Source organism: Haliotis asinina, chromosome 2 (genome assembly GCF_037392515.1).
Source record: "Haliotis asinina isolate JCU_RB_2024 chromosome 2, JCU_Hal_asi_v2, whole genome shotgun sequence".
Lineage (NCBI taxonomy): Eukaryota > Metazoa > Mollusca > Gastropoda > Lepetellida > Haliotidae > Haliotis > Haliotis asinina.
This window is the reverse complement of record NC_090281.1, coordinates 38,084,944-38,112,595: the sequence shown is the minus strand read 5'-3', so window position 1 is coordinate 38,112,595 and position 27,652 is coordinate 38,084,944. Positions and strand designations below refer to the sequence as shown.

Here is a 27,652-nt window from a genome sequence, read left to right as displayed (position 1 = left end):
TTTGTGTTTGAGAGTTCTCTCAATGGCGATACCCACTGACGCTCTTATACAAGGGACGATAACTCAATCTGCGGGTGGGGAATGGTTTCTCATTCATACATGTGTTGAGTACATATATGTGTGTGTGTGTGTGTGTGTGTGTGTGTGTGTGTGTCGCTCGTCAAGGTGAAAACCCGGGTTCGATTCCCCACGTACACGCAATGTGTGAAGCACATTTCTGGTGTTCCCGCTGATATTGCTGGTATAGTGCTAAAAGCGGCGTAAAGCTAAACTCACGCAACCAGTCCCTCACTACCCCAGTAATACGCTGTTTAGAAAAGTTGGGATACGTCATGTTTATATTTGCGGTTGAAATCATTGGGAGATTTCCGCGTCAGTCAATGCCAATGATGATAATGATGAATGATGCGCATCACTACTTGCACTTAACTCATGACCAGAGTTGTTGTGCAGTACTCGCTCGTGAAAGGTGACTAGTGAATGAAGTGAAATTTGGTGATGCAAGATAGTTGTCAAAATTACTGATCTAGGATTCATCGGCCTTTTTGAAAATCTAAATTCAAGAATGACACCCTACGCACGTGTATGGTGGCTTCTGCGTTGAGGACGTGCAATGCGTTGTGTTTAGGGGTGGTGATAGTGCTAATAGTGCTAACAGTGCTGAACTCGGTCACTACCCCAGTAGTACCTCATCGTGAAAGGGCTGGAAAATAAAATTGAACTTGTGCCTAGGATGCACATAATTTTCATTTTTGTTTTCATGTAGTTTACCTTATATGAAATTTCTCAGTCATAATATGAGAGCCTACGCTTGTAAACTTTACGCTTGTAAAGCTCTATTTGGACTTCCTAACTGCGTCTGTGTCTATATTCACCTCCCCGTCCACTTCTCTCTATACCTCCACGACATGCTTTTCTTTCTCTGTGATCCTCTATCCATCTTTCTCATCGTTTCCTTCTCTCTCGCACAGTCACCCTGTTTTCTATATTTTACACTGTCCCCTATCCCATTCCATGATCTTTTCTGTCTCCTGTTAAGTCTACTCTTTCTTTTTCTTCGTATTTTCCTATCTCTCTCCCTCTCGGTTTTTCTCCCTGTGTTCAGTTAATCACACCCTACGATATTTCCTCTATCATCTGCTAAATCTACCCTCTATCTTCCTACTCATGACGTCGTCTCTTCCCTCATTATGTCCTCACATTGTGCTCTTTGTCTTCCTCTCCGTATTCGTCCATCCACTCCCACAAGAATTTTCGTCCCTCTCCCAATGCTTTGTCTTCATCCACTTGAGTTTAATGCACATGTAAGTTTTCATTCGAAAAGTCTACACTGCTTCATTGTTTCACTGAGAAACTTACCTCCCATCCCATTCCACCATGCTGCTAAAACCAGGTGTGCCCCTTTGAGAACCCTTGTCTCCACATTCAAGAAAAATATTCTTAACCTTTGTCTGTCTTTCGGTCCCGTGATTCTTCCTAATTATGATTCTTACCTTATCCTTAATTAAGAGTAATTCATTAAGCTCATGTCAGCATCTTGTTAATGGTGCCCCGCCGTAATACTGCTTGAATATTGCTGAAACCGGCGTAAAATACATTAACTCACTCACCCAGAACCATGCTGTAGTGCCATACGTTTCATCCAAGCGGTACATTTTTGAAGCATCAATCAGCCCGTCACTTAACTGTTACGCAGTAATATAACAGGGCTACAATCATTCAGCCCAACTCACCCTCTCTAATCTAAAACACATAGAAAAAATTGTATCTTATTTTTCAATTTCTGTTCAGGAAGTCATACTAAGCACGTGCCACATCTTATGACTGATGATAATCACCTCCCGTACTAAGGCGTCCCGGATTTCCGAAATCAAACTGATCTAATTTTCTTGGAAAGGCAGTCACACCTGCTATTGTGCTAATGTGGAGTAGAATATCACCAGCGGGCATTCAGACTCTCCCCTTTTGTCCAGAATGCAAACATTAGAACTCCACACACACGACAGGTGTGTAATTAATACCGAATTATTAGGCATAAATTCTCAATATTTCACTGGGTTTGGTGTTATCGCATTATGCTAGTTCAAACCGCCCAAGCACGTGGCAACAGTCGGAAGTAGTCAGTAACTCAAATAATAGCGGTATCGGCTTAAGACCCTAGCTTTACAAAAGCGCCAAAGTGATTTGTCTCAAATTTAAAGATATATTCCTATCCCTGAACCGTCTGATTGACAAATTTTACGAGTTACTTGCAGTTAACATGTCCGACACATGTTGCGTGTAACGATCTTTCGCGCAACAGCCCTCTCTTCTTTTCATCTCTCGACTCGCGTTAGCACAGGGCTATAGCGGCGTCTAATGTTAAAGTATTTAGCATTGTTTTCAAAATAAATCCTGTACAACAGCTTAAGGCGCCGATTCCCGCCCACTTCTCTGGACTGCAGTTTTGCGGGAAAATACCATACATAATCTTAAAGCCAGCTGCTGACGAATTATGTCACGTGATCTTTAGAAACCAGCTTGATTCGACGCGCGCGGCGTTTTTCTGTGCACGTCTCTTATTGGGTGTGCGTGCACCCGAGCGGGTAAATGACAATGAGGGATCTTCACAGGTAATCGAAATCAGAGCAAAGGGTTATTTATTGTCCTCTCAGGGGCTGACCATATGGGTGGCGAAACTGCTGGTTTGACCCTAGGTCACTTGGTCGTGTTCATCAGATACTCTTTATATAGTTGTCTTTTGCCCCCCTCCTTATACAAACAAATGAAGTTCCTATTCGGATCATTGTTTTACATTATTGATATTGCGGCCATTGTTTAAAACATACGTATTATATTATGAAAAATTGGAATTTATTTTTAAGATATTCGTAAATTATTCAAACGTTTATATCAATATGTCCACGACACATCGTTATTGACACAGCGACTAGTACTAGTCTGTACTGTTGGATTGATATTTGTACTAGTCTGTACTGTTGGCGTGATGGTTGTACTAGCCTAGTGGTTACGTGGGTACAATGTGAGACGCCCATTTCTGGTGTCCCCCGACGTGAAATCGCCAGAATATTGCTAAAAACTCACTCACTCAGTCATTCATTCAGTCACTTTCCGACAGATATATCATGGACACCACTTCACACTACAGACAGTTTGAAGCCAGTCGTGGTTTCATTCCTTGAATTTCCATACAGGGCATCAAAAAGTATCATCGTCTAACGTCCTTCAGTATGACGCGGCCGGGGCTCGAACAGTCGACCTTCTTCTCTCCGTCGTCAATATCAGGCATTAGTATTCACAATATGAACATATCTGTTCAAAAGTTATTTCTTCCCAGACAGGACAACAATAACGACCATCGTTTAACATGTTTTGGTGTGACGTCGATCTTCTCTCGTGTGTCACTTTCTGACAGACAGATTTGTTTATTTACATCTCACTCGCACAGATATAAATACATAAAAATGGTACAATGAATGAAAGCGACCAATAGCCAAACGAGAGATGAATGGAATTATAAACAGTGCTATTTACAATATAAATACTTGAAACAATACAGTGTTATTTATACAATAAAGAACGTCTGTGGTCTAAAATACCACAGCAAGCATGTTTTGGCCAGAATAAAAGTAAGTTCTTCACATCTAAAAATACGGGCAAGTTGATGAGACATTGTAAGATGCATAAAACCGGGAGATTTATAATAACAAAGCTTTAAAAGATCACTTGTAAGATGTGTATATAAGGGGCAATTTAATAAAACATGGGCTTCTTTTTCAACACAATTTGAACAATGAAAACATAACATAATCTCTACAGGGATATTATCATAACACCCTGTCTCTATTCTCAGAGGCGCTACACCACATCTAAACTTAGCTAGCGCACTTCGATGCGTCCTCGGCATTTTGACATTGACTTTTTTCTCACAGCCAAAGTCCTGTTTAAAAGTCTTGTAAGTTAGTAATTATCTGTTACCCTCCCCATTAAGTGTTTCATTCCAGGTCGTGTAACTTGAAAATCTGGTATCTTCCACTCTGTTGACATTTATGATTACATCTATACCTTAAGGTGAAACGATGTGAAGCATTGTCACTCTAGCCCGGATCTTCCATACTCGTGAAGGTTAAGTTTAGATGAGAATGTTATCCATGTATTACATGTCTTAAAGTACGAGTATACTATAGGGTTCCTTTACGTGTACTGTGATAACAACACCCTCAAGCAGAAAAGCGATTGATCTCTTCACATCGGCATGAAAAGCCCATCATTTTTCATAATATCACTTTTATGTCACGCCAAAAGATACATATACATTTTAAATACATTAACACCCGCGAAGAATAAACATATCACGTTTGAATTACAATGACATTTGAATAAATCATATTATGAATATCCGTTATGCGAATAACAAAAATATTATCATCATTTTCTATCATTAGAATAGGCAATTAGTTATTGACTTTCAATAGGTTCGCATGCTCAGTTCCGTGCCTCCATACGTACTGATTCACATAATTTATTGCAATATCAGTGTGCGCTCATTTCCTTTGTGTTGGACATCAGGATCATGATACCAGAATTTCCTAATATCCTCCTCCTCCCATTCATCATCATCATCATCATCATCGTCATCGTCATCGTCATCGTCATCTCTATTAGCAGAATAATATTCATTTGATATGAATACTAGAAGTCTTCGTGTTTTAGGTAACCTTATAACATAAATGATATAAAAAGTATTTGGTGATATCACCATTTCACATGTTACATGGCAGCGTAAAACATTATTGTGGTTGTATTACATTATTTCTATTAACATTCACTACAGAAGGTGGTATGATATTATTATATTTAGACGCTGTTGGAGTCAAGTGTAATATATAGAGAATATTTTAGAAATCCATAGTCGTATCCAGCATTCTTTCGACATTTCTGGATTTGTTTTTGACTGAGTGAGTGAGTTTTACGCTTGTTTTAGCAATATTCGAGGAATATCAAGGGGCACCTCAAATGGGCTTCATACATAGTGCACATGTGTGGAATCGAAGCCTGGTCTTCATCGTGACGAGCGAACGCTTTACCCACTATGCTTTCCTTCCGCCCACCTTTTTAGACTATATGAAGGTCGACAAGCACTTGGAAACATGCGGCTGAGTGAAGATCATCTGTTTACCACTGACACCTTGGACGACTTACTTTTGGAATCTTGACTATAGTCTGTTTGCAGTGAAAACATGCCGATGAATTTCACTTTGGCCCAAAAGGTGAATCGAATAAAGTGAAATTAAGATCTCGCATCCTCATAATTTTACCTTGCCAATTGGACATTTTAATCTCAGAATTTTATTCAATTTAGGATAAAGTAGTTCAACAAACGTTCAATGTTACAAACCGCTTTATTTGTATGTGGTATGCATATCTAATGAAACACACCGAGAACAAGTAGGGATAGTCTAATCTAACGCTCATCATGTGCCGCAATTTATTCCACTGATCCGAGTACTGCGTTTACTCACTCGTAATATCAACCAGTAATAATGACTTGAATATATGATCGTTTGTTAAACAACTTTTTTCCCAATTAACAATGGTATTACGTTTTGCGCTGCCAAGGCACTTGTACTGCCAGGGTATTAGGTACCACTAGCAAACTAGACCTGCTATACATAGCTCGACTAGTATGGAAATAGGCACTGAGCTAACAAAGGAATATAATTGACCAAACAGAATCATATATTCAAATGCACGTTCATGAAACACAGTTTCATAATCACAATCCAGTAACGCCATCTCCTGGTACATTTCATTCAAAACTCCTAAAAGTACATTTGTAACACACCCGAATTGTTTGTTCATTTAACGCCGCACTGAGCTATATTCCTGCCATGTGACAGCGATCTCCAAATAATCAAATCTGGACCAGACAGCAGGGTGATTGAAATCATGCACATCCATCTACACGACTGGGATATGATGACATACATCAACCAGGTCAGCCAGCCTGACCATCCAATCTCATCTGTAAGACAAGTTAATGTTAACAAGATCATTAATGACTACACAAGGTTAATTTTGTTAGATCGATGAAGTTGATGTTCGATGACTAAACTGTGAATGGTGTAAAGTCTTGAACTAAGCGCTTTAGAAAATTCACGACAGTGCGACAGAAAGAAAGCACTTGCGGTCTCTCCGAGGTCAGCCCCTGATTACAAAGCAGTGACTCGGTACCATGGGCTTATGCCTCTTGCCCCTTCAGCTTCTTCCAGCAGTCTTGGGTTGTATTCTCACGGTGGAGACGAGAAAGAAAACAGTGTGCTGCCTGTTGAAGGGTAATAATGTAGCTCTTTTCCCATATTTTATGTTGAGGATTTGGCACATTATAAAAATGTGTATGTATATATTGTTTTCAGATTAAAATCTATAGCCCTAGTGTTGAGACCTGTTATTCTCGTAATCAGATTAGGTCACTTGAGCCCACAGCAAAAGAAACACCTCCGATAAATCTTTGCCTTGTCGAATCCATAAAGCATGTTTCGGAAGATGTGAATACTCCCCAACACTGCCCTCTGCATTAATTTCCAGAAGTCAGAAGGGTTGTTCCTCAGCAACACTCCCGGTAATGGCAGACAACAAACTTGGAGGTACCAAGAACAATCTTGTTTGGTGACATTTTACTTGGGGTACAGGCGTAGCATCTCGTACGCGAGGTTCGCACCTTTGCCACTTTTTCTTGAATCGTGTCAGTTACGTACAAAACTGTCATTAGAACAGCTGATTTCATTGGATTTCTCAAATAGGACAAGGCCCAACATTGGCGGTAGGATACGTTGAAGGCGTAATTCAAGCAATTTTATCATGATTATTTTTCATACGTACTGACGCATTATGTTTAACTTCGTATTTTTTTTATAAATACATGCATAACATACATGTACATTTGTACCCACAGTTCGGCCCTGGAGAGACATTTTGACCGAATACCTACCAAGGAAAAGAATAATCCACAGATAAGATGAAGAGATTAAAACGCAAGCAGGTATTGTTGTGCACGAAAAGATATGATAACTTTTTAAAAAAAAGAAAACCGACAGTGTGAGGAGAATACGAGCTAAAACTTACTTCACACTTAGACTGTGTTAAATCTCGTAAATCATCTGTTCCGAGTTAAAGGAGCTTGACCATCTTGTACTTTGTGCCGTACCTATAATCCATACTATAGTGAAAACAGAACCGTGAGTATTCACCTACAATCAGTTCTTGTCAATAGTTATCATTTCATCGGCACATAAAGCATAGAAAAGCCATGATGTGTGACCGGTGAACGATATTAAGGGCTTAACTGACGCCGTTCATCGCACAATGATTCCTGGAGTAATAAACTTTTAATGGCTTCAAGAACCCTGTTGACGGTGTCAAGTCGAAATTAACCTAACAACACCGTTGTGTTTTCAAAGACATCCCGCTCGGATCTGCCTTCAGACAGATGGAAAGCTGGCGGTCAAAGGTCGCGATGACAGCAGCGAAATATCAAGGCAAGCACTCTTTGAATAAAACATACGATGTCCTGTCATTTCTATGCCTAGAAATAGTTGAGGAAAGGGTTTAAATCTCGGGTTAAAGGTGTGTGTCGATGGGAACTGAGGTACACCGGGAATGATACATATTTCATTAAGTCGAGTACTTGTTTAAATAGAGGTTAGGCCACGGGTTAGACACACATACACTGGAAAAGAGTCGGTATGAAGAATAATTGAATCATTAATGAGCATTTGAACTTAAAGGGGACAAACAGGTGTCGTCGCAGCAAGGGAGCTTGTACTGATGAGATGTAGCAAGGATACATGTGACATAAGATCAGCAAATATCTTGTTTCATTGTAAAGAACAGTGAGATGTCAACGGTGCTATTCATTGCCTCCAACACCGAAACACGAAAAGTATGTGGTTCATCGAGCGATGAATAATGGAAGTTTATACGTAAAATAAGTGTGTTCGTGATACAGTATTATGCACTTTTCTACTATTACTTGCACATTTATCACAAACACTGTCACACTTATCTGCTGAATTACTATAGCAACTGACCAAACATTCACATTCATTTGTTGCGTTACTTGCAAATTACCACAAACACATTCATATTCATCTGATGGACTTCCAGCAACTTGTCACGGACAATGCCACATTCATCAGTGGAGTTATGATTAACTTACTACAGACACTGTCACATTCATCAGTTGACTTATGATTAACTTACCACAGACACTGTCACATTCATCAGTTGACTTATGATTAACTTACCACAGACACTGTCACATTCATCAGATGAGTTATGATTAACTTACCACAGACACTGTCACATTCATCAGTTGACTTATGGTTAACTCACCACAAACACATCCTTTGTGGATACTCTAGCAACCAGCCAGAGACATTTATTATATTTTATTTTATTTTATTTTATTTTATCTGCCACGTTGTCTTATTCGGGATTAAGTCTCATGAAACCTAACGACATATAACATGCCAAATATGCACTACGCAGTTTCAATTAATATTTTATCGTTAAACACGTGTAGTTTCATGCCAGTACACGACGGGTGGTTATTGGTGGCCGCCAAGGAGATAGCCTTTGGCTGCATCCTTTTCGTTTTGTTTCTGTTTGCCGCTTTCATTTACAACATGGCTCGTTTATTATTCACCAACTCATCCACTGTACAAGAGGAACTTAAAACTCTTCTTAAACAATTTATAATTACATGTAATGTTTCCTTTGATGACTTGACCTTATGTAATATATTATTGTATTTCAGATGACATGAAAAACAATATATTAAACAGATCACAATGCACCAGTGGACTGATAGAAAATGATTTTTTTGTTAAATGGCAAAAATAAATATTAGGGTCGTTAAAAGCTATCCTTGACGACGTATCACTAATATGCCATCTGCTGAGGTCATTAAATGGCTTTTTCGTTTTTAATTCATTAACGTCTCGGGGTCAGTTCCATGATACTGAATAGTATTTTAGATAGAACATGAACAAATATATAAAAATATATCGTTTGATTTGGAACCAACTAAGAACTAAAATACTAGATATTCTACATTCCAAAATTGAATGTAACCAAAAGTGACACAATATATTTAACATGTCTCAATACAACAGTGGAATGATAGAAAATGAATTTCTGGTTAGTTGTCAGAAAAAAATATTAGGTTTATTTAAAAAGCTATCCTTGACGACATATCACTAATATTCCGACTGCTTAGGTCATTAAATGGCTCTTTTGTTTCTAATCTACCAATATGGAGGTCGTGGGTTATAAATAATAAGACCGAAGAATTGCCATGAACATGGTTTGTGAATTTTATGAGATTGGTTTTATGAAAGAAAAACGAAAAACAAGACTATGACACATATTTGGTGATTAATTTTCATCAAAAGTTACACTATAACTCATCAAGGAATATCAAATCAGAAAATGCACACTAGCTTATCCAAGATCCATATCGAAGTTGATTTATACATCAATGTGTAAATTCTCGGGATTTGAAAGAACACTTCATAAAGGACTGACCGAACGATTGCATGAATGAAGGAATGAATGATGGGACAAATTTATTAACAAAGAAAGACACTAAATGATTGGCACGAAGTTCACGCTGTACACCCCGAGCGGAGAAGGCAGGTGAAGTCTAAAGTACAAAACCTCTCATTCACAATTTGCTCTACTGTTTTTCAATCACAGAGGAGACCTTTACTACAAAATGCACTTAACAGTGAGATTTCACGGCATTTTTAAACATGATCTTTTACAAAAGCGGCACGCACTCCTTTGAAAATGTCCTCCAGCGTTATGGCTAAACACCGTGTGCTGTACATAACATGGAGGCGGTTCACCTTTTCCGCAACCTTCACACTAGCAAATTGTCCATGATATTTTTCCGCATATTTGCAAATTGCGGGGGAGGGACATATGGGTGCAGATACATTTATACAATGTAATTGAAAAAGTAAATGTTATACACGTCAGGAAAATAAAAAAGAGCTTCAACAGGCGGAGATTTTGACAGAAAGACAGCGGTGCATTTTCTGCATTGTTGAGCAGCTGTCTTTTTGTCAACTTCGTGAGAGTTTGCATGGGTAAATCACGTCATTATATGCTTCTAATTAATGGCATTGTCATGGAAACAGGAAATGGTGTTGGTAGTGAGGGTTTTTTCACTGACTTAGTCATATCTGGAAATCTTGTCGAGAAAGAAACAGAGCAAGTGCTCGTGTTTACAACAACCGCCCGTTTCTTCTGTTAAACGTTACATGTGAAGTACAGTCAGTCAGTACAATTTGCTCTCCCCTCTCAAATGGTTTTGCATATGCGCCGCTGACTATGACTGCCCATCGTGAGTGTATTCTTAGGCGTAGTCGTAGGCGTTACATTAGACGCAAGCGTGGAAAATAAAGACTTTGAACAAGCAGAATTGTGAGAATTCAGACTACACATGAATAAGCGTATTTCTGTGTTTTCATGTCACTATAAAAAAAACTCAAGATGTTGAACATGATATAAATCACGCGTAATTCCCTACACTACAGATGGGACCATGTATGGCACAGAATTCTTTGGAACCATATACTGACTCTACGAATTTGCCTCCCTCCAGTAGCCAAGGATTTACAAGTATACCATTTAAATTTGAAACTATGATCTTTGATCTGCCAGCGACCCACTACTGCACTACTGCTCAATACTGTTTCCAGTATAGAGGTAAATATCCATGACTGCTTTGGAGAATTGCCTCCCTTACATGCGTAAGGCTCCACTTATATCCATATCCACAACTACTATTTACCGTTCAAATTGCGATTCCACACCGATGTGTAACTGATTTACCCTTAGATCAGGCGTTAAATACACCCACGATGTATCTGTTTCAGCGTTTGCCTGAAATTTCCAAATCTTGCATGACATTGTCAGACAAGGGTATAGTTGTTCATTGCTCCTAGGTGCGTCAGAGAAATATCAATACCTGTCTTATTTCTTCTTCTGTCGATATCTATCTGATGTCATAGTGTGTGTTTCACATTTCGTGTACTACGTTATCCTCAAAAATACTGTTTGATTCACTTTCATTATAAATCCATTGTTGACTCGTTGATTGCTCTCATTGTTGACTCGTGGTTTGTTTGCGCCGAGATCAATTATTCTTCAATAGTGAGGATAGACGAGGCACCTCATAGTATGGGCAAGATAGAAATGGTCACTACACGAACAAAGGAACAAACAAACCAGGTTACAGATGTACCCAGTACTGCCATAGCTACAATTTAACTCAGTACACACAATACATACATATAAGCACAAAACCACAAAAGAAATGTCTCACTGATAGCGGTTTCCTGAAGAACACACTTTAATTCACTCTCAGTGACAATTAAAACTTGACAGTTATGGTTAACACATTTTCAGGAATCACAATGAGAGTTCGTGCAACCAAAATCACCAAAAATGTTATCATTAAGTTACCCTAAAGTCAACACTGTGAGTGGCCTCCATGGGCATCGACGAACGCATTACATCCTCAGTACATAGAATGAATTAGCCGGTTGATGACGGTCATAGGCTCTTGGGGCCATAACCTGCATTATCGAATCCAGCCGCAGTTGTCGGCGTTGGTTGGAGGTCATTCAGTCTTCTTTGAATCTCGTCCCAAAGATGTTCTATGGGACTTAAATCACAACTAAGCGCAGGCTTTTGTAGGGTTTGGATGCCATGATGTCTTAGAAAGCCAAATGTTGCTCTGGCAATGTGAGCATGAGCGTTGTCTTGCTGGAAGATGTGATTTCTGTAACGTCTAGAATATGGGTCTACGTGGGGTCTTATGACTTGGTCAGTACAGAGAGCAGCTGTCACATCATCCTGCACCAATATTCTGGAACACCACTGTGTCAGCTCACTGGTTCAGACCGATAGCACACCAAACCATGATGCTTGGACCACACCTTTTCACACTCTTTAACAATACACTCTTTGGAAAAGAGATCCCAAGCTTTCACCATACTATGACTCTGCCATCGACTGTCGAAACACAATATCGGTTTTCGTGAAATGAAAGCCCCGTTCGTCATTGTCGATAACGACCATTTCGATGCTGAGTTGCCCTTGGAAGTCAGTTTTGGCGGCGATGAGTGATCAGGACGGCTACGATACTTCTGTGACAACATGGGTTTCTCCCGCGGAGAGGGCGACTGTCTCGGTACTGATTAGTCTGCTGTGAGTCCCAATGGTCTGATCTGCTGCTTCCTTCTTTCTGGGGAAGCGAGCTTGCAGGCGGCCTTGCCGTTGTGTTGTTACTGAAGGTCGCCCAATGCGTGGACGGTTTTGGATGCTGTTAGTGACCTGATACCACTCTTGCAATCGGTAGATTGCCCTAACATGAACATCAAGATGATCGGTAGTGTGGCCAACATCCAATCGTCCGAAGACTTGGTTAGTCTGATCTCTCGTAATTCGTGCCATGGCGTTTGTGTCAAAACAAACAGGGTTTCGGGCGAGTTTGCGACTCGCAGTCATTGGAAGGTTTGTCACGATATGGACGTGCATTTTCATTTTCACGAATGTCATACGAATCTTTAAAAGCGTCTGCCTTTTTAGGTGCATGTGGTCGGTATGCTTTTTCACCGGAAAATACAATGATATTAGTAATAAATGTCAGTTTGGATTGAAAACAATGTTACTAAAACGATACAATCATAAGAAAAACACCATTTTGCAAGAACAAAATTTTGCACTTGCTTTTGAAATGCGACGTTTCTTTTGTGGTTTAGTATTCTAAAGAATGAATTACCATGACAGGTAGAGTAGGTGCGATGTGTAGGCCAGGTCACAACACCGAGCTAAGATAAAACAACTGCAATGTCTGGATAGAGAACATATACCGGTGGCGTAAAAGAAATAAAAAGAAGGTTATTAAAACACAGGCTGGAGTCATGGCAACATTTTACTTTTTGTTATTTCATGAACGGTACTTTTATACCATGTTCAACAAAGGTTGATCATTGTCCCTACTGCTAACGTTAACCGGTCTGCCTGTCGGGACTGGGACTGCAGTGGATTCTCATTCATTCAGAATAAGGTGTTCAGATCAGAACATCAGCACATACTGTGGTATATTCCATACTTACAGATTATGCGAAAGGATTTTGTTTCACGCTTTGTGTCAGAAAATGCAAGTTATGCAAATTCCACGCAGGCTCTTTTTAAGGCCTGTACTACATGTTCAGCTCCCCGTAGACCGTAGAAGTCATTTATGCATAACATGATACCAGAATGATCATTAAATCAAAATGTACGTATTACTCTTAAGGTTTAATCGCATTAACGATTGGGATTAGTTTCTCCTAAAATATGAGGATACTATCGTTTTCCACCAAGCTGATAATTTTAAGCACATATATAATCCCACTTAACACATTTGTATCAGTTTTTTGTGAAAAAATGCTTTAAAATGGTTTATGGTTTACAGAATGAATAGTTTTAAGATATTTTGTGACAAAGACATTTTAAGACATTTTATTGCGCACACACTTGACAATGATGTCTTTACCCCTGAAAAACCCTTTGAGTCATACCAGGCGGTGTGCGCAGCGGGAAAACTAAGCTCACTGGATGAATTTATTTTGATGAATACATGTACTGAATTGGGGTTCCATCCACAAGAGTGTGAATATATGGCTCTTTGTTGCGTTATACACATATATACACAAAAAACGACTCCCACCCCAGCCCCCAACAAATAGTCATTCAAAGATTGATTCTTATAACGGTGTCCAAAGAAAAAATGAAGTGACTGATATCGTGAGCACCGATCTACCTAATTCAAGGATAGAATGAAACAACACCAGCATAGTCATTCTTGTAATTACAATGCCTAAAATCCCAGAAAACCATACTGCACCCTATGAGGTGCGTCCTTGTCGCTGTTTCCGTTAGTACAAGCATCTTTAATGTGGAAATCCCGCACACGATCGGCTACCATCGCCACCGCACAGAAATAGCACACGGAACAACATTACGTAGCAAACGTTTATCCAGACATTCATCACGATTCCTAAGGGGAATTTAAAATAAAAAACTAACAGATTATTACTCTCACAAGTTTAGTGATTTTGTCACATTAAATATCACGTTGTGCATATGGTGTTGTTCTCTTCCTTTGTATTGTTTAGTTTTACTCCATGTCACATGCATGCGTCACATTGACACATTCAGTTTAATGAAAGTGTATATATAAAATATATGTTTTACTCAAATAAATTAGTTCGTATTTGTCTGAATACAAAAATGCGTTGTTTAACTTAAGATTTCGACTTTTCAAAATGTTATTTTTAGTGGATGTGCAGTAAACCACGAAGCTCTGTATAACATAACACAAATGGAGAAGTACTCTGCACCTCCATCCTCACACTAGATAATCAGAAACGCCACCAATTTGTCAATATTGGTAATTGATCCTCTGCTATGTGCGGAACCTAAATAATGCATTTCACCTACTTTTCTTTGCTTCACTCATGTGAGTAAAGATCGGAATCAAGATTTTAAACAGGATTTTCTGTTTGTGATAAACCGGAAGGTTGAAACTTCTTTGGAATATGCTCCATGACAAAACCTACTTTGTTATGTTGCATTGCGTACATAATTCGGTACACAGGCATGAAGCGTGTTTGTTTTTAATGTCATGTGAGCCGCCACTGTTTAAACCTGATGAACCATAGAACATTTGAAATATGACGCTTCATTTAAACTTAGACAATTGCCTTAATTACAGTATCGAAACCATATTGAAGGACTAAATCGTAATTAACTGACAGAAGAAAGCGTGCATTTTAAAAACCATTTACTGCGTCTGAGATGACGCCCCGAAAGTGCTTGAAAAGAAATCTGGCAGATGCCTGAGCGAATGAATAAAAGAGAGGACATGTGCGTCACAAATCAGCTTTTCTCTTTCCCCTTCTGCATCTATTGATGAATGTGCCGAAGAACGATTAATGCTTCTTTATAATTTCTTCAGCTTTTCACATATTTGTGTTTATATCAGGTAAAGAATTCTACACAAACAATCGTTCCAGTTACACTGCTACCTTAAATACTTAAATGGTCATTTGATTCATATATCCTCCCCAACCCCAAAACCCGCCCCCACCTATCCACCCAAACAGTACATAAATACAAAATACAAAATACATAAATAAAAATAATAAAATTAATGTTAAAAATATCATACACTGCGATTGTAACAATGGTAGTAGAAGCGACAAAGCAGTTTCACTTTTCTTGATCATCTGTGCTAAAAGCAGCTTCCATACTTCCAATCCTGCCAAATTATAAGCAACCGTTGATGTATCGATTTTCAATTAATTCAAGAATACACACAGTCAATGGCTTCACATGGATGTTTAAATTTCCCCTACATTGTTTGAGATAACGGTCGGTCAAATCAGTAGCCAATCACAGTTAACGGGGGTTTTACTGGGACGAGCGAACATTGACCACTTCTGTAGACAACACAAAGGATATGGCATTCACGGACAATGACTCCGATGATGTATAGACTTATATATCATATTATTATATATTTTCTTTAGTACCTAGCCTGGCGAAGGCGTACACAGAAATATAATACTTAACATCACCATCCTACTTTACCTTTGCAGCTATACTACTACTACTACTACTGCTGCTGCTGCTGCTGCTGCTGCTGCTGCTACTACTACTACTACTACTACTATTTGAATAATTCGGAAACTAAAACGGAAGTTTAATTTAAACGCTTTTGGATGAAGTCGTGTAGGTGAATGTACTTCAAATTAATTGTATAAGGATATAAGTTAAGGGTAATTATTTGGAGAATGATTGATGACGGCGTCTTGGTGGTTAAATAATTTCAGGAATGTGGAAAATGAAGACCGAAAGGAGCAATAATGTCAGGAAATATGAAAGGTGAAGTTCTAGAGATTGGATAATAGGAAATAAGAAGGATGGGGTTATAGAGATTTTCAGGAAATACGAAAGATAGTTCTAGAGATTGGATAAAGTCAGGAAATAAGAAGGATGAGGTGCTCAGGAAATATGAAAGATGAAATTCTAGAGATTGGATAATGTCGGGAATAATAAAAGATGAAGTTCTACAGACTGAATAATGACAGGAAATATGAAAGACGAAGTTTTAGAGTGTACCTAATTTCAGGAGTGAAGGAAGATGTTCTGAGATAACTATGAATAAAATCAGGGACAATGAAGGGTGACTTACCGGTTGACAGTTCAGTAATGGAAAATACATTTCAGGAGGTTAACATATTACAGTGAAGATGAGACAATGGATTTTGAATGCCGGGAATAATGAAAGACGGAGTCATATAGCTAGATAATTTCAGGAATAAATGAAGATTGCATCCGAGATGTTGCACAGCTTCAGGAATATTACAATCTGGCGTTCTAGTGAAAGAACAGTTCATGAATAATTGAAGCTGGCGTCCACGGTTGAACAGTTTCAGGAATAACCGAAACCGGCGTATTAGAGAGTTAATGATTTGAGGAACATTTGAAGCTGGTGTCCTTGAGAGTAAACAATTTCATGAATTATTGAAGCTGGCATCCAAGAGGTTGAACAATTTCAGGAATAACTGAAGCTTTGGGGATTGCTTTGGAGAGATTGAACGGTTTGGGGATTAACTGAAGCTGGCGTCCTCTGTGTTGAATAGTTTCAGGAATCATGGAAGATACATGTCATGAAATTGAAAAGTGTCAGATGAATATTTCCGGAAACAACAAAACCAGAGTTAAGAAAGTTAAGAAAGCAGTCTTAAAACTGACTGTAATGGTGCAGTACCTACAGTAGCCATGTGTTTGCAATAATGTGTGTATGTGATTATTGTAGTATATTATATCATATTAAATTACACATGTGTTTATCAATCCCAATAATCTGATTCGAAACATTTCAGGTGATACTGCTCAGGTTATATTTCCCGACTGAATCCACATCCAGAGAAATGTCATGTTGTACAGCTTTTGACAAATGTATACATCCGAAGGGGTTTTCCGTATAAGCGGGGTTGAAGTATATTAATTTTATCATTTTAGAAAAGAATGAACAGTACTCACCGTTCATTTGTGAATAGAGTCACGGATGGCCCAGGTGAAACACACAACGTATTACGACAGTATGCGTTTATTTACACGCAAATACTTTCAAGTTCACTTATATACATATCAAACAAGAAATCATTCTGTAACAAACAGTCGAATGGTAACAATCATGAAAAAACGAAACGATAAAGAAGAAAATCTGCAATAGATAAACTACTTTACATGAATGTTCTAAACTGTGAAGCGAGGTCAAGCTGTTCACGAGTCAGTCGGATCTGCACCACTGTACGCTTCTATCAATTGAGCAAGTTGTCATCATATCGTGTGACCTAATCACATGATTATACTTATTGTGGACTTGAGCAAAAAGTTACAAATAAATATCTTTAAAGAGAAAAGAGGGACAATAACTTGCACTGGCGAGGAATATGGCACATAACAGCATCTGGTAATGAACTGTCAACAATAGTTAGCTGGACATGTTAAAAAAGAAACTTCAGCAAGAGCTAAAAGTTGGGGGGACTGGAAAATATAAAACTTCAACATCGTTCCATAGAGTTGGTAGGGGTTACATCTCCGACATGTGAGCGTCTATTGCTTCCCCTAGTCGCTGAGGCTGAGACAGGATGAGAGGTGGAGTTCTCTGTCCATGGGAAAAGGGCGACAACTGGGGTGACGTAATCGATGACACTGAAGAAACTGGGGAAGCACGTTGTGATGAAGGCTGGGAAACAGGCGACACTTCCGGTGTCGTAAGAGGAATACATTTCAGTGGAGTGTTTCTACCGACAGGAGAGACTTCTGGTGACGTCATCGGCGCTGCGTCACGAGCCGCACCGTGGTCCATACTCGAATTAGATTCGTCAATTCTTTCTTCTGTGTGTTGTGTTTCAAGATGGCGGCGAAGGTCAACCTTCCGCTGAAATGCACGACCGCATTTCTGGCAACCGAAAGGTCTGAATCCGGTATGTTTGCGACAGTGGGTGATGAGATTCGAGGACTGACTGAAGGCTTTTCCACAGTGGGTGCATTTGTAGGGCTTCTCTCCTGAAAAGACAAAACGTAAACCCTAAAAATACTAAATTTCTCAGTTTGTTTTATTTGCTTGTTTGCTTTGTTGGAGGGAAGTAGGTGGGGGTGGGGGTGGGATTGTACGATCACTTTGCCAAACAGTGGAATCCCTACACCGCTTGACGTTTAGGTTGGAATTTCTGTATGGTTGTGTTGGGTCGCCCTGATTACACACTCCTGTACAGCATTCCCTTTGTATTATTACAATCCCTCTTGGCTGGGTTCAGATTTCTGCCAAAATTATTAAATAGTTATATTCATTTCATTGATATTATGTATGCATAATGGGTAAGCGTGATGAATATTTCCTTTATTTACCGAAAAAGCATTACCGTTGTTATAACTCAACCTGAAGCTAATTATCATATCGCCTGCAGAATCTTCACGCATAACATGAGACATACGCGCACAAAGCATTGTGAAATCGATACTATTGGTGACAGCATACTTGAATATGTATATTCACAGATATTAGCTAAAGAACACAACCCACAGATAAAGCTAAATACTACAAAACTATAGGAGCAGTAAACCAAAACGTACATGTAATATGGATAGATTATCAAAGATCAGTAAAAACAGGCGAATATTACTGTCACTCCAGTCGCTGTATACATGTTCTTACGGCTGGGGTTTTGTGCGGTGTGTTGTTAAACTGACAAGTATTCTGTTTAACGAGGTTTTGTTGTATTTCTAAATACACATAATCACGTGTCACAGGAGCGCAGACAAAAATAGACGAAATGATACAGAACCTGATAAGAGCATTACCAAATATATGTACAATTTAAGTAACTCTCGCTTTCCTCAAAGCGCTTAAGTCAATACTCTCAGTCAACCAGAATGTTTTTTTCATCACATATCGTCTTCAGCAATTAAGTATGCAAGAGCTTTGTATAGGAGTTATAAAGTCTATATTGGTTTCGACAAGGAGTAGCTGGTCATATCTGTATATGGTGATGTTAATTCGGTTACAGCGAAAAGCTACATATTTTCCGAGAATTAGTCTGAGCGGTGCGAGAACGAGAAAAGCTGTTATTAGAAAGAAAATTGGAGTGTTATTTCTGCAAACAGGGTCAACATCGACGCTAATGAAGACACATCAAGACAAATCTCGCGAGACTTAGACGAAAGAGTCTGGAGAGCTCTTTCTCATCTCGACGCCATATTTGTATTTCCAGATCCCAAATGTCGCAATTAGATTTCTGTCATAATCCCAATGTCTGTAATTAGGCCCGAGTTAATATGAAGAGCACTAATTATGTGATTATAGCGAGACCCCGAGCTCCGTGTTCATCAAACAAGAATAATTGCGTTACTGCTAAGCCCTGTCCACTAGTAGGACCCTAACCGTTGCGTTGCCCTGATTTCATTACAGATCCTGAGAGTGACGTTTTCTTGTTGTGAGTGTTCCCTAGGGATGGGAACATTATCTGTGTGTAGCTATTTAAATTCCAGTATTAACAAAAGATTGAAATCAATTATTTAAGGTGAAATATTCAATATCACCAGTCGTGTTAGACCAATTATTCCTACAGTTCTATTTGCGTCGATTGTCACTTGTCTCTTCAATCTATTTCCATCAATTTAAAACTTCTACATTTTCAGGGACATCCTAAGCTAAAAGCCGCTAAATATGTATAATTCATGGAAGTTCAATTCCAACACTATTTAACTTAAACAACGAAAATATAGTCGCTAAATTCATGTATGTATGTATGTATGTGTGTGTGTGCGTGCGTGCGTGCGTGCGTGCGTGCGTGTGTTTTTCCAAAATGTAGTCAAATGGCCCAAGTGAGTTTTTCCGATAAATGATATCCATGAACTGCCAGATGTAAAGTGTATTTGATGATCAATGGATTATTGGAAGATAAACATCGAAACTCAGGTAAGTGTAACATTATGTAATACCCACTTTCGTCGCTACAAAGAGTAAAGACTTATTTAATATATAATGTTTCATATTGCGTTTGCGTGAAACTTGCCATTAAATGGATAATGTACATGTAAATATATACTAATTTTATGTTACAGAACCATCCATTTCTTGCTAGACTGCTTTTATAAAAAAAAATTGTGATTTTTATCATAACAATTTATGCGAATGTATCCTTAATCATATTAATTAATGCACATATCAGATGATTCATAGGTCAACATTTATCCTAATGAATTCAAGTCATTGAATCAAACTAGAAATTTATTACAGCGTATCTACATATTGTTACTTCAGCTGTACTTAACGAGAGTCACTTGCACGGACGATTAAATCTACCAAATTTGCATATCATGCTTCATATCGAAAGTCATTTTTTAACAAAATATATTCAGATTCGTTCCCAGAGCACAAATACACTTGCTGAAACAATAGTGTTTATAGTGACGTAAATGGTGACATCAGTCGCCAGCATGCACACACATCGAGGAGGAATTAAACAGTTGAGTACAAGGCATAACAATGGAGTTCTAACGTTAGCCGTTTAAGGTTATTGCCCTGGTGGAATCCTTGTAAAAACAAAGGTCTGAACTGGAACGGTCTCTACATTTCGGTAGATTTTCTACGGTTCCTAGAACATCGAGTTAACGAGTTTTCATTACATCTGGCGTCTCTTGTGGTGAGGTTATGAAACACATTGGGTTTTTCCCTAGATATCCTAGCATATAGACTATGAAATCTGGCTGTACGCATGCATCACCATGGTTATTATATATAAACAAATATACTATGTTCTTTATGCTCGAGATTTTACAGGTAGTGTTGCATAATTATTAAGAGTTATCTACCTTAGGCAAACGGTTTTTTCGATAAGAGTTATTTACCTTATTCAGAACCCAAGAGCCAATGCGGACATATCATAAATACGTATGTCCGTGGATGATCACGAAATTCGCTTATAATGTTGTGTAGCATTTTGGGATTCAGACCCAACTCATCAAAAAGTTAATATCGAGCATAAATTAACTAAATTGTGGGAAAGTTTACCTGTATGGATGTACGTGTGTTTCTTCATGTCAGACTTCTGATGAAACCTCTTCCCGCAGTATGGGCAGGGATAGGGTCTCGTATCACTATGAATCAGCAGGTGGGTGGACAGCGTGGATGATCGCTTGAAACTCTTACCGCACTGGTTACATTGAAAGCTCTTTTCCTGACTGTGTACTGCTCTGTGTTGTGTGAGGCTCACGGCATGACCAAATGTCTTATTACAAACGTCACAGGCGTAAGGCCGACGGCCGCTGTGCGATCTTCGTACGTGCACTTCAAGTCCATGCGGAGTTGTAAATTGTTTCAGGCACTTCACGCATTCGAATGAGCCTTTTTCGTAAGAGGGGTTCACGCTTTCTCCGCCCTTTTCCCTTGCTGGAACATTGTAGCTCCACATCTTTTTGTCGAATTGTTGATAGAGTCCGGTGTTGGGCCAGATAGGGGTCGAAAAGGGGAAGAGTTCTAGTGGTGATCTGTACAGGCCGTGGAGAAGTTGATAGCGGTACAGGTCGGTACAGCTCACGCGGAAATCAGTGGACTGTATGATACTGCGCACTGGTTCGCCTAAAACAAAGACATTTATTTTACTAAACTGAACCGATTTATAAATACATGATGATGATGCTAAGGAGGGGGAATGGGTAGGGGGAGAAAAGAAAAGGTGATTCGTTTGGTTGTTGGTTTCGGCATTATTAGTACTAGTATTTAGCAGTAACAGCTGTAGTTACAGCAGTTGCTGAATTAGGCGGAGCAGGAGTAGTTACAATAGTAGTTGCAGAACAGCAGAATTAGTGGCAGTAGAAGCTGCAGTTGTGAAACTACCTCTTTTAAAGACTCCTGGTTGCAGTAAATCAAGTATTGTCAGCAAATATCTGTGAAGTGACAGGAGTAATATATAGTGTCACGAGAGTAACAGCAGAAGTTGTGGCAGGAATAGTACACGTAGAAACAATGATAGTCTGGCAGGAAGAGCAATTGCCCTAAGAGAATAAAACAGAACATGCGCGTGGTTGAATTGCTGATAAAGCAAATTATCGTTTTAGAAACTGTCAGAAGTTCAGAGGTCATCTGTTTGAATGTTGCATCATCAAATTATATATGTCACGGTCATTTCAGTATTTCATCATCGTTAAACAGCGTCCTGTCCTTAATTGTGTCGATTTCATCATCAGAGTATAATCACTACTTTCACACGTGGGAACGGTGACCATTAGAGACAAGGTCACGTGATAAGAGACGCGTCTTTCTGGCATGTATCAGTGCGACTGTGATAGAGAAAACTCGGTATTTCTCTAACTAAAAAGGTGGCCTCATCCATAATGAAATTTTTGCCAGAGAAATAACGAACTAGTGTTCCTTAAAATCATGCTAAAAATATTTATTCCATTACCAGTGCAAACCCTGAAAATAAGTGTTTCGCTTTTTCAGCTGATACTGATATAATTAATCTCACGATTCCACCAAGACAAACGTTTGAAACTTTCTATCTCACGGTAAATAAACACATCTTAAAGCCTTCTCCGATGCGCAAAAGTTATACCTTTTAACAAACAACCAAATTAATTCATCGTTGATCGAGAAATCAAATGTCTCATTTTCCCTAAGCCTCACCATTAAAGCCGCATTGAACTTTAACACCACACATATATTCAGACTACTTAATTTTGCCTATAGGATTACATGATCGATACATTTTACTCTGGTTCCAAGGGTTTGTATTTTTTAAACATGTTTTGAAAATTTGCATAAGTACAATGAATCCCCATGAGAGTAATTCTATTAGTGATGTTGATGCGCAGGTAAATTTCAAGATAAGTCATTGTTTTTGAGAGACATTGTCGATACTGATACTGATACTGTGGTTTCTTTGTATATAATTGAACTAAAACGGCCTTTATCGTGACCATGGTAGAAATCGCAAGTCACTATAGGATCGAGTCCAAAGTGTAGTATACTAAGGAGATAAGGAATACTACGTGCAAGCGGTCTGATACAAAAACCCAGTGGAAGGCGCTGATTTGTGAAATTAACATATGTACATTTCAAGCGTCCTTGTCTGCAGAAGAAAGTCGTGCTGAATAAAGATTCAGTTCTCTAAAAATATCACAGTCCAAAGTAAATGATTTTTTATTATCCCGCTGAGAAATTAATATGTTGGACATGTCCTTACACTTTGAAAAGTGATTGGTAAAAACTCGCAAACATTAAACTCAAAATGTCTTTCTACAATATTAATGATGGGAGATTGTAGTCTATCATTTGCCGCCTGATTAAATGAGGATAAGTAGTGATATAATGCACAGCCATTTCCCAAGCAGCCTTATGAAATCAACAATATTGTAATTAGTCTCTAGGTTTAAGGTCCAAGTGATTCAATTCTCGTGTCAATCTGTTCACACAGTGTTAATCTTTGTCAGTCTAAATGAATCCATTTAGTGTTTTTTCTATGGAAAATTGTGTTCTTTTGCGATGTTAATTTGTGAGATCATGTGCTAGTTTAAGACCCTGTCAAGCGTTAAAATTTAATGCCCGTTGGTTCGGCGTCCTTCTTGAAATCGACAACCGTGAAATGTACAATTATGTCAATAACAGCGGTTGCCGACAAGCATCACACTGACTGAACAGCGTCAGCTTCTACTGGCAAACCATGAACGGTTTGATCGAACAGATACATGATTTGTCTAATTGTCGATATCTATAACAAAGTTATCTACCATAAATATAAGTAAAAATAACAAACTATTTCGATTTTAAGATAATTATGAGCTCATTCTTGGAAAAAATACCCCTTTCTGCACAAATCCCCGTGGCCCCTCCGAAACATGATATTCATAAACAAACATCTACCATGAAAGAATCTGATTAAACATTTTATAAAATTATGATAACCTTCATTTTGAATCACTTTGTATTAATAAAGACTTCACAATGAATATTGTTTAAACATAACAAAAAACTGTTTCCTCGGAAATTTTGTCGATATTAATAGTGGGAACGGTACTGTCTTACTGTAAATTACTGATTTAATTTGATACACTTACATGGAAGGGTGAGGGCAGTTCTGGAGTTCTGGGTAGGTTCGCTGAGCCAAGGACGAAAAGCGCTGAACGCTGAATTTTGGGCATTTGTCTCTGCTTTGGTTGGAGACAAATGTTTATCCATGTCTGCTGCCTTGTCCCGTCTCTCCAGGGAGGAAATGGCGGTCAGTCCCAGGGATGGACACCCAACGGACGGTGGGATATCTAAGAGCGATTTCTTCAATTCTGGGGATGCTATTTCTGCAAATATAACATCTCATGTCACTGCAAATTCTAAAATATTACCGATTATTTCACATTATTATTCTTTTCATACATAGGTCTTGTTTCTGTTTGGTTTTAATTTTTTTAAATTCTGTCAAAGTGATACGATAAATTATTAATGAAACACATGACACAAATTTGTATTAATTTGAATAAGTCTTTAAAATAAATTTGAACTCATGCATAATTTATTATGGGGTTCGTTGAAGCGGGAGAATAAAATACACACATTTTCAGGGTCTGCTGACGAAAATGATCCAAATGAAGTGTAAGATAATTACAGGTTTTCGCGCCACAGATGCATTGTACATAAACAATATTTGTGATGACTCTTTTACAATTAAATACAAGATTGCTACCTGTCGGTAGGAAATAGTTATTACAAATATCTCAAGTGACAGACTCTGATTTGTGAACTACCTGTATTATCTGGAAACAAGGAGTGGTCGAGATACTTGACAAAGCACCGTTGCACGAGATCAGTGCGTGGTGTGTATTACCAACAGAAATCAAAACTTACTTCAGTCCAGATATAGCCACAAGAAATATTGCTTGTATATTTCAAAATTGTGTTTCAAAATTCAACTCAAAACTCCTCAAACTGCAGTAGTGGAGAGCCGGTAAACTTATATCTGTTCACTGGCGTTGTATCCGTCTTTCTCACCTGAAGCTTTTCGCCTTTAATTACAAATACCACGGTCACGTGGAACATGTTTACATAGTGTCAGTTTCACAATATTCCACTCAGGCAAGGTGTCGCGATCGTTACGATCGCAATTAATATGTTATAATTAATGGTGCCCGGTCAATATTGACCCACCTCAGGTGTAGAGGATAATTACGCAGGTGAAAACACAGTTGTTTTATGTGGCATCCTCCTCTAATTCTCCAGGGCTAATCTCCCTCGAGTGTTAATCCACATTATCATTGTGATAAATGATCGAGAGTACTACCCGGAGTTAATTAAGATGATGGGAAAATATTTATGAGTCGGATTCGATGTTATGACACGCGAATGGTTGATCAGTTTGTATAAAGACGCACACTCGACAAAAACTCAGTCGTTAGATAGTAATTGGGATCCCAAGCAGGAAGTGAGGGGGGTTTCACAAATGTTTTTTCCGCTTTGAAGATAAATATTTAATTTTACCTCCTAGGTTTAAAATCCCTGAGAAAAATGGCACACGTATTTCCTAATGCTTTATAGCTTAAGATATGTCCAAAACAGTGTTAATGTTAGGATAACATCGACATTTAAAGCAAACATTCAATAAATTTACAAATAGCCCCATGTTATCTTCATTTTAATTAATAAATAACCTTTGTAGCAACTCAAATTAATTCATCAAAGAATACGAATGTGGTATAAATTTGGCATGCACCAAATAGTTGATATTCGTCACGAAAAATAGTTTAACATATCTGTAAAACTTAATGAATATTATACACGACATTGGAAATTGGTTAATCTCATAACCATTAACGATAACGATGAGACATGCAATACTGTATACCTTCATTGATACTTTTATGTTAAAAAAATCAACTTACCGTTTTTTCGTGGAGTTACAACTCTAAACGCACTCCTGTGCTCGGAACTCTCCTCCACCTCCTCCAACTTTTTGTGTTTCACAAGAAACGAACGCGGCATTGCTGTGCTAACACTAATGGTTCTGATTGGGCTGCTAGAAGTGTGCTCTCTACTGCGCGCTATCAGAAAATGCTCTAACGCGATCAACGAGTAATCTTTATAGCCAAGGCAATCGTTTTATCGTTGACAATCGGAAACAATAGCAAAGGCTTGTAATACCGTCGTATCACATCTGTTTCAGTGCTCAACAAAAGCGCCATGCTTCAAGAGTTCCGCCCTACGCATGCGCATCCATCCCTTTTTCACAGCAATCCTACAGGTGTTGTAACCCTCAGTCCCAATCTGTGGAACTCGCGCTCTGATTGGTTGATCCTGTCAATCAAGACATCAATCTCCCCGCCCACTCCGTGATATTGATTTTCGCTGGTCTATTCCATCCGACGGGAATTCCAGTCTGTTCTTGGTTTACTTTGCTACAAACTGCCTTGGTTTCTTTCGGATCTTAATTTCAATCGAACGCGCAAGTGACGAATTTAAAATGTTGGCAGGTTCTCTAAGTTAATGCCGAGTGGGAAGTTATTTACAAAACGCAAATTTGTTCCGTCTCTTAGGAAGACGTGATTAAGATTTCTCGTAATTTAGTTTGATTTTGCTAACGTCCCATCGGAATCGCTTAATCGAATTGAACAAATTGCGAAAGGAAGATTTATGCTTTCATTGCTTTGCAAAGGCAGAACATTCATTTTATTGAAATACGAGCCTTTACAGTGATGTAAATTATCAACATCACCTGTTGACTCTCGCTCTTATGGCGGGAATTTGGTCGCCATTTGGCGTCAAGATCTACACCAATATATCATTCCCTCTATACCTTATCAAACTATCAACATATCTCTGCATTATTTAATATCAACTCAAAATATGTTTAGCCCTAAATCAAAGTAAGTAGCTGTGAAGTCTTCACAACTACACCACTTCGCAGAAATACGCACGAGTCGCTTTCTCACGGCGCGTGCCCGAGACAAGTCACGTGACTGGCGCGAGAGTTTGTCAGGTGGGGGGCGAGAGGCAAACGTGTTTGAGTGCACTTGATGTAGAGGTGGCGATAAGGGCGGTTAACAATAAGCGACACCCGCTCTAAGGGCCACGGACGCTGTCTCCGGCTTCCGTAAAAAGTCACACTAGAAATATGCCTACCACCGGTTGATTTTAGCTCAAGTTGAACGCAACTCGGTCGCTTTGTATCCTCGATGCGTGGTTCGTGTTACGTCTTCCAGCCCTGGTCGTGCCTGACAGATCACTTCGTGCCCCCAACCCACTCACAACCCGCATGTTTAATTCCACATATGACGATTCACATGTGTGTCACCTTATACGACTGTGAGGACCATCTCCTATTAATCTACCTGCTTGAAAACCATATGCTGAGCGAGGAACCTGTAGCATCATCAATCTGGCTGGATTAAGATTTAGCATGTGGATTTCTTGCATTTTTAATACACGTTTGAATATCAATCACATGTGATACATGGCGCTGGGTGAATG

General features: G+C 38.8%; 1 protein-coding gene across 1 annotated transcript; it reads right to left on the bottom strand.

Moving 5' to 3' along the window:
* Positions 1 to 17,223: 17,223 nt before the first annotated feature.
* Positions 17,224 to 26,410, bottom strand: LOC137272529 (uncharacterized). Its single transcript, XM_067804918.1, has 4 exons — positions 26,068 to 26,410; positions 24,256 to 24,492; positions 21,212 to 21,778; positions 17,224 to 18,204 (listed from the first exon to the last, which is right to left on the bottom strand). The coding sequence occupies exons 1-4, from the start codon at positions 26,165 to 26,167 to the stop codon at positions 17,726 to 17,728; spliced, it is 1,383 nt and encodes a 460-aa protein (XP_067661019.1). The 5' UTR covers positions 26,168 to 26,410; the 3' UTR covers positions 17,224 to 17,725.
* Between the last annotated feature and the right edge of the window lie 1,242 nt (positions 26,411 to 27,652).